This window comes from Rhea americana, unplaced genomic scaffold (assembly GCF_003343005.1).
Source record: "Rhea americana isolate MKP2758 unplaced genomic scaffold, rheAme1 scaffold_21, whole genome shotgun sequence".
Lineage (NCBI taxonomy): Eukaryota > Metazoa > Chordata > Aves > Rheiformes > Rheidae > Rhea > Rhea americana.
The window spans coordinates 4,163,037-4,171,908 of NW_028186258.1; the positions used below are offsets into that span (position 1 = coordinate 4,163,037).

The 8,872-nt window shown below is 44.2% G+C and overlaps 1 protein-coding gene across 2 annotated transcripts; it reads right to left on the reverse strand.

Moving 5' to 3' along the window:
• Window positions 1–216: 216 nt before the first annotated feature.
• On the reverse strand, window positions 217–8,397 carry TMEM100 (transmembrane protein 100). 2 transcript variants are annotated; one of them, XM_085304637.1, is made up of 3 exons: window positions 8,376–8,397; window positions 5,224–5,408; window positions 217–1,466 (listed from the first exon to the last, which is right to left on the reverse strand). In XM_085304637.1, exon 3 carries the CDS (start codon window positions 1,402–1,404, stop codon window positions 1,000–1,002), a length of 405 nt encoding a protein of 134 aa, XP_085160763.1. In that variant the 5' UTR covers window positions 1,405–1,466; window positions 5,224–5,408; window positions 8,376–8,397; the 3' UTR covers window positions 217–999. The 2 variants fall into 2 exon arrangements, with proteins under 2 accessions (XP_085160763.1, XP_085160762.1); XM_085304636.1 differs by lacking the exon at window positions 8,376–8,397 and adding an exon at window positions 7,988–8,154.
• Between the last annotated feature and the right edge of the window lie 475 nt (window positions 8,398–8,872).

Below are 8,872 nucleotides of genomic sequence, written 5' to 3' on the forward strand. Positions count from 1 at the left end.
CAATAATCCAGTTGTTAATCAAGCTGCAAGAGGAATGTGTTGTCAAATCAAAATCCATGGTCTCTAGAGATCTTTGGGACAGATCAGTGGTATGTATGTTCACAGTTACGGTCACAGCTGTTGTTATACAGGGGGAAAAGGGAAAAGGATCATGGAGTAGTCAAAGTTGAAGATACAAGTTATCCTGATAGCAATRAAAAAAAGATTTTATAAAGCTCTAGCAGCATTGAATATTATTTTAATGAAATTTACTTTTTAATTTTATAACAAAATAATGAAAAGTGCTAAACTTGACCACTTTAATTTACAAAAAAGTCTCACGTATGAAGCTATACTCATACCTCATTATTTAGGTTAGACAATATAATTACACATTTCTACTTATTTCTATTCAATAGCAAAACAAAATTAATATTAGTGTGTTTAAAAAAATGGGGGGAAAGTACCACAGATATCACTGGGGAGAAAAGGTTACCTAGAATCTAAGAATCAGCTTATTGAGCAATCTGCAGTTTGCTTGGTTGTTATTGCTTTTTTCTGAGCAACAATGTGCTATTGTCACTGCTCTATCATCACCGGCAATCTGGCCGTAACCTTGTAGTCACTTCAAACACYGTGACTTCTCCCGTCATCAAATGTCACAGTATCTAAAGAGATCTCCTGTATTTTAAGTCAGTTAAAATTATTTTCTTAGTTTTCACAAGTTCCCTTTCCAGCATGATCAGCATCTTGCAGAATGCTCAGGACTGAGTTATAACAAAACTGTTTTATATGAAGGAAAATGATTTTCCCTCTGTCTTGGAAAGAAATACTGCTATGTCTGCAGTAAGAAAAATACTAAGAGCATTTGTAGAGTTTTTAGAGTCTTTCTTAATCCATTCCATTTTCATTTCAGTTCATTTCCAACGTTAAATTACATCTTGCAATTTGATATATTGATAAATAGCCAAGTTGATTTACAAGGGCTCTATGTTCTGTCCAACCTTTTCCCGGTTGTCTTTACCCAAACAGGGTTCGCTGATGTGCCACAAGTGCTGTCTGACTCTCTCGCCTCTTTGCTTTCTTATTTTGCTGCCTAATTTTCCAGCACACTGCGCTAGAAGCCAGCAAAAGGAGTCCCGAAGACAAGAGGACCAATCCAAACACCGAGATGATCGATCCATGGGAGTTGAAGCTGTATGCCACAGCAGTAACCACGACGCCCGCTATGAGGATAACCACGCCGAAGGGGATGGTGCAGCGGTAGCAGGAGAGCTCTGCTCCCCCCGTCGCTGCCGTCAGCTGGCATTCGCTGACCAGGGGGATGGTGGTTATCACACAGTCATTATTATTGCTCTTCTCAGTGGTTACGGGATCAGGATGCTTTGGCGCGCCCAGGATCTCTTTAATAGGTTCGTTTGTCATCTTGATTTTCTTGGTTTATTCAATTCTGAAGCTACAGCAGGCTCTGCAGACCATGTGTTGTGCTGTGGGAAGAAAAGCATGTGTTCAACTAAGAAACATTATCGTTGCTTGACAAACTGGGATGCACAGCTATCCCACTTGGGATCAAGGCTCTGACCTTGCAAAGGTTTATGTGTAAGCTTAACGTAATGAATTTGAATCAGTTTTTATGGTAGTCTTAAGCATGTGCACAGGTACTAGAAAGAGTAGATTCACAGGCCAAGACAGACACCAACGTTAAGGTACTTTAGGGCTTTAAGTTAGATCCTGAAGTCAGCATTTCTGGATGCAATTTAGATTTCAATAGAATTGAATCTTCTTTTGAGGAGGCAAAGTTCACAAGCTGCTTTGGTTGTAAATTCTACTCTTGCTTGCACACATTTTTTTTTTAACATTGTTTCTTTATATATACACCTATACACACATTACTCAGTTTTGCTCCAATGCATATCACAACAATATGAGCAAGTGCTGTCCCAACAAAACATGAGGCTTACTGCTCTATTAGCTTGATTCTTTATTGCACACTTGGATTGTTTTTCTATATCTTTTGGGGTTTTTCCCCCAAATCCATAATAAATGACAAATCAGATGTGGATCAAACGTCACCAGAGAATAAGCCTGAATACTATAGCTTGCATAACAGTACACTGCATGCATGCTTCAAAGGATTGCATGTATGCTGGCTGCAGGATCAAATTTGATCATGGCTTGACAGCAGATCTACCTAAGCAAAAATAGGTTTAACTGTGTCACTGCACCCTAAGAGGCACTCACCAACTTTCATGCACCTGTTGGAATAAATGTGTGCAGAACTGGGACTTAACTAACTAGAGACGTGAATGGTATCATCTCTTGCAATCAGTTGTGTCCCTCACTGCCAAACTATTTAAGCATCTGGATCACAGAGTTCAAAGCTGTCCACTGAATAATAACAGACATTGTTTAAAATTACAGTGAAACGAGATACTTTCTTATTGATCTGTTTATGTTATCAAAGACAGCTGAAACTACTCCTGTGGGTACAGATATTTATGTCTGCAAATCTGCGTTCAGGGACTCGTAACTATTGATCACATCTGGGTTTCCCAAAGAGCTGAGGGAAATCACATTTCAGAGAAGAAAGTACTATGAGATGGCAGAATTCAGCAGCAGTCCCAGACACGGAGCACAGCGGACAGCAACTGCTGCCCTTGTTTCTCTTCATATGGGATGTAACATGGCCCAGCTTAGATTCCTGGGCCAAGGACAAATTCCTAGACACCTACTGTAGAACCATCGCCCTGAAAGGACAAATTTCTGCTCATGCTCCAAACCTGCGTAGTTCTCCTCCCTCGTGACATGCTGGCTCCAAACTCTGCTGCTGATCTTTTATGTCAAACTCACCACCCTCGGAGGCAGCATAGCTGCTCTGCTGTCACCGAACAATGAGCCCTCTCTCAGAGCAAGCGTTACTTAGCAAAAAAATTCAAACGGGCATGACTACGTATGGATGTGCAGGGAATGGAGATGAAGTCAACTCCCTGAACTCAGGAAATGCTAGCTGAAAGCTGATGAACCTACTCTTAGAGCAACATCAGTGCACTGCTGTTGGCCTGTTATTTAATCAGCTTGATAGAAAAATGGTTTGGGTCCCTTTCAAGCCCATGAAACCACATCCATATCACTATGAGGAGGGAGATTTACAGTCAGTTACCCATCTTTGTTGCATTCCTCTTGTTTTCATACCATACACACACTATTAATCCAAAAGGCTGCATGCACAGCTTGAATGACCCTGCATTATGCGGAAAAACAACTTTTGCCTCTATSTGAGCCCCATGCAGAACTGAAGCTCACCTGATCGGCACATTGCTCTTGAATGCCCCAGGCTGCCATACCAGACTTCTGCCGTGGCACTGGGACCCTGCCAGCGCAGGGGCCACCCTCTATTCTGCAGCACCTCCAACAAAACTGAGGCTGCTACAGCTGCATGGCCTTGGACCAGCAGCATACAGAGACACCCTAGTGCATACAGAGGCTGGGACTCTGGGGAAAAGCAGTTTTTCCTGCCAGCAGTGGCTCACAGGACCTTCTCCATCATTCTCTAGTCTTGCGAACAGTGTGGTATGCAGCTCAGAGAACAAGGAAAGCTCTTGGCAGTGCAGTAGTGCTTTTATTACTTTTATCACCTTCACATCTGTGACTAGGAAGTTAATTGCTAGATACTTGTATTCTCCTTTTCCTTTCCCACCACTCCCACCCTTGTTGCTAAGATATATTCCTCCATTGTAGAGAGTCCTTGGGCTTGTATCTCAATGCCTCGTATAACTGACCGTGTGTGCTCTGCAAGAAAGAGGATTTCACTGTTTTTAACACACACAGCCAGGCTATGCCCTGTGCCTAGCCAAGAGTTTGTAACTGTATTCCTTGATCCCTAATGAGAGAAGGAAAGCTGAGATCTGCTTTGACAATGCCTTTTTTCTACTGTTCTAAGGGAAAATATTCAGCTCAATGTTTCACATTGCTAYATACAGTTATCTTCAGGGCTYAATCCTGCAGGGTGCTCAGCACCTATTGGAGAGAGTAGTCTCTCACCTCCTAATGACGGCAATCAACGCTAAAGATACTTAGTACCTCCAAAAGGCAGGCAGAATATCGGATCTGTGCTCATCAGACAAAGCAAACACATCTGTGCTGGCACCTTGGTACTATTGCTTTGTCCTTAGCCATGATTCAGCACCCTTCACATCAGCCGAGAGAAGCCAGGAAAGCCATGGGATTGCTCTGTAAAACTATCCATACTCTCTCCAGTATGAGAATCATATTGGTGTCATTATATTGCTGTGTTACTGATCTGTAAAACATTACAGAAGTTCTGCATGAGGGGAGAAGGTGGCCTCAAAATGCCACCTTTTGGATTGTACCATTACTTGAATTTAGTCTGTTCAATGTTTTATTACAGGAAAAAGCAATATTTTGCCTATAAAAGGTCTCTTAATTCCAAGTGTATTGTAATAACTATTCAAAACCCTGAATATGTTCTTTACTAATCAAAGAAATAGCGAAATCTCCTACTAACTTGAAAAGGCTTTGGTTTAGGCCCATATGATCATTTTTGAAGACTTTAACATCCAGTCAAAGTATATTCACTCCAGTTTCCAGGGCCCTTGTTCCTCTGCTTCAGAGGAACTAATACTAATTATAYCTCTTAGATATCTCTTCTTTCTTAATAAATCTCTGTATAAGATATTTACAGTCAAAACCAACACAGATTTTTTTAAAAAAAATCTCCCCAACTACCAAAATTAAGTCAATGGTAAAGTACCTGTTGACTTCTGAGAACTTGCCTGTGTTAGGATGTAAGTAGACAGGCATTCATAAAAAACAAATAAACAAAGCTCTATTGAAATACTGTAAGTTAAACAAACAACAGTCCCTATTCAAAGGGTGAGTAAAAGTATTCACCCCCAGAAAACACAGCACTAGATCCTCACTGCCAGCAAAAACACTTCTGACTTATGCGAACAGGTGACTTGGTTCAGGTTTCAGAGTAAGAAATTTAGGCAAAGATACCCAGCAAYGCCAGCATCCTCTCTCTGACTGCACTAGAAGTACTTGCTCAAGGAGCTACTTTGACACGGAGGAAGAACATGTTTCTGTGGCGATCTACAGCTAACATTGGATGAAGGGGAGAGGAAAGTTTTACCCTGGAGCATACAATACACACTAAAAAGTGTAAGTTAAGATTTACTGAAAAAAAAAACCCMAAAATCAACATCCATCAGCATGCACACCTACCAGGTCCATGCAAAATCCATCATAGCAAATCACTTGGCTCAGTAAGCAGAGAAAGTCTGTTCAGGACGTGTTGTCTGTCAATTCAAGGCAGAGTCAGGCAGCAGAGAGAGCCGTTCCAGGCTTTGAAGTGTCAGATGTTGCTGGGTGATGAATCAGAGGTGACAATGTTCTAGCATGGAGGTTTCCTAAAAAGAAAAGTAGTTGGGTATTAATCAGTTTCTTATGAACAAAACTCCTACACAGAAGGGTTTCTGCCATATGCTGCCTCCCGCTCCCAACATAACCAAAGCAGGAGCAAGCACCTCTCACGCTCCTGCTTGGCTTCTGCCTCTTTTCTTGGCAGCAGCCACCGATTCCTGGCCTTATGTAAGTTTTTCCTTTGATGATGTGACGTCTGGATGATGAGTGTCACAACCCAGGCAAGTCCCCCAGAAAGAGGYAGGCAGGATAAGGGAGTGAACATGAATTTCTGCAGTTAAAAGTTCATTTAGGTCTATTTCTATTGCTCACTTCATCTACTGGAATCAAAGAACCAAATGCAACTCAGAACACTTATGTTTTGTCTCTTCTTTGCCTCTAGTTTCTTTAAGCAAATCACTTCATCTCCATGCACTTCATTTTTCCCAGCTGTAAACTGGCAGTGACAACATGCTTCCCATTATAAACTTTTTCTAAATCTATTCTGCTAGGTAATATAATCCAAAAAAAAAATGCTCTCTTAAAAAATAAAATTAAATTAAATTAAAGGCCAACTAATTGAATCCAAGAGCTCAGAGTAATAAACATGATTCCATTATACTTAATATTCATCAGCCTTTTTGTTTCCTGGTTTTTTATAACAGGGTTTATAACTCAGATAGGGACTAAGCAGAACCTGCAGCAGTGCAGTGTGACAACTCCACAGAAAGCAGAGTGATGGAAACTGTTATCAGCTGCAGAAACAGCTGTGAAATCACCAAGCAGCTGGGTAAAACTTACAAAGCAGCAGAGATTYATGTTGCTAATCTTATTCAACATTCTCTTTCTGTATGTGCATGATTATGGCAGATCATTTTAACACTGAAGCAGGAGCCCTAAATGGCAATGAGAAGAAATTTGTGTAGTAATAGATCTTATGGGCTTTTTTCCTACTTCTTAAGTTCTTTGGACTGTGCTAACATTTCATAGGCACAAATACCTTCTGTTCTTCCCAAGATACTCCTAGGAACAAGCCTGTAACATACCTAAAATATATTTAGTTGATCCCTGAAGTTGGCTAATAATAAGGAAGTCTCCTTGCTTACCTCCTTGAACACATCCCCATGCACACTACCTAGCAAAAAGTTTGACCTCTTAAAGACTTTGGAGGAAAAAGCAAAAACAAAAAATCTCTATCTGTATCTTTAGATGAGTAATCTAGATTCCATAAAAACAAAAGCAGACCTCTGAAACTGTCTTATATGCCTTATAGTCCATTTCCACTCACAGTACAAGAACGGTTACATTAGTTTGAAAGTCTCTTCCTGATGCAGTTGTGCCCATGAACCACTGACTCGGCATCATTTCAGAAAAGGTGACTTGCTCTGTCAGTATTTTATTTGTATTTGCCCTCCAACATTTACAATTTGAGTAATTTTTTTAAGTAACGTCTTTATCAACAAACCTGACCGACAAGGCAACTTCTTACAGATAGCATTTCCCCCCGCCCCTTTTCCCCCTCTCTCCACAAAGCTGAAAAGTAGAAACACATGAAATCTATGAATTAAGCTTTCAGTGTACTAACCCCGAATCCGTTCAACCTAGCGCTCTCTCAGGAGCCTGCCCACATGCTACATAACTCTGTGCAAAYGCAAAGAGCTAGTGTTTCCCAGCCGCTACACTCCTTGCACCTTTTTTGCATTTTATTCAGAACCAGTAGGATGCAATTGGGTTTCTGCCTTCAGGTTCTGCACCTGCATCTTGTGTAACCCATGAGACCCCCTTTTTTGGTAAAATGCTAATAAATCATAATGCCCACATTTCACATTTGGTTTTGCCTTAAAGTGACTATGGAAAAGAAGAGTAAGGAGTCATCCTGTACTGAGAGGAGTCAGAGTCTGTTTGGGGTTTAACAGACTAAACCAATCCTAAACTCAGTCCTGCACCTCTTCCTGATGTGAACGCTCCTGGAAACGCAGAAGCAGAACTGATGCACGTAAGACCGCAGGATGAAGCCCTTAATTGAAGGGGCAGCAGAAGAGCCCGGTGCAGCCATGCCGTGCCTGAGCCGCAGGATGCACATACGGTCAGTTCGCACCACCAAGTTTTGAACAAAATAATTACGATTCAAGCTCACACCTTTTTCATTTTTCAGCCACAGCGGTGGTGGTGGTGGTGGTGGGAGGGGGGGGAATCAACGGACCCCCCACCCGCGCCGAAAGCTACCCCAGATCTGCAAACTGCAGAACTTCCATAGGCGCCTGCAGACGCCCCGCGCGGGCGGAGCGGGACCGCGCGTGTCGCACCTACGCCCCAAGCGCGGCCAGCGGAGCAGGGACGCGCGCAGGCAGCGCGGGCGCTGCGGCCGCTCGGTGCCCGCCGGCGAGGCCCGGCCGCGGCTGCCGCCGGCGCCGCGGGGAGCGGCCGGGCCCGGGGCAGCGCTCGGCACGGCCGGAGCTGCAGCTCGGACCCTGCTGCCCCGAGCCCGCGGCCGTCCCGGAGCGCGCCGAGCCGAGCCGTGCCCTGCAGTGCGCACCCCTGCCTTGCCCTGCCCTGCCATGCAATACCGTGCCGTGCCGTGCCTTACCTCCCCGCTGCCGGGCGGGACCGCGGCGCGCACCCGCCCGCCGCCAGCACCCCGGGGGGATGCGGCTGGCCGCGCAAGGGACTGCGCGCCGAGGTCTCGGTGAGAGCGGAACAATTCAGGGAGCGGAGCAAACGCGGCGGCGGGGGCGGGGGCTGGCCCGGCCCGGCCCGGCCCGGCCCCGCTTTGTTCGCCCGCCGCGCCGCCTCCCCGCGCCCCTCGCCACGCGCGTGGGCGCCGAGCGGCAGCGCTGCCCTCCCCAAAACTCCCACTCCGTGCTTAATGCGCAGGACTTCAACGAGGAACGCAGTTCTGCATGTGAGCTCTTACAGAGTAAAGTTTTACGCATCACTTAAAATTATTTAAAATGAACTTTCTATGCTTTACTCACCCATTTAAGCAGGACATCCAATACTTGCAGGCGTTTGGAGTGGTGAGAGTGGGTATGCATTTCTTCTTTCTTTTTCACTATGATTTTCTTTCCTCTTTTCAGACACAAAAGCAAAGAGATTTTGTCTTTAAAGCTGGGGAAAGGCCACATTTGAATTCTGTGCTTAAGTTTACCCAAAGTCTGTATTTAAAAGGCACTATTTTATCAATGATTGATACAAGAACAGTGCACCAGATGTGTTTAATCAGCCACTCTGTCTCTGAAAGCATGCATGTACTTTTGACTCCTTTTTCAGAGTGAAATCCTGGCCCCACAGAAATTAGTAGCAAAACCTCCACCAGCTTTGCTGGGGCCAGGATTTCACTCTCTGCATATTATTAACATCTTCACAGTGATGGAGATCCTGCCAAGGGTTCATCTCTCCAACCAAACCAGCAAGGGGGTTCTGGAAGAGCGCCACAGCTTTATACAAGAAACTGGCATTCCCCCCCCCCCCC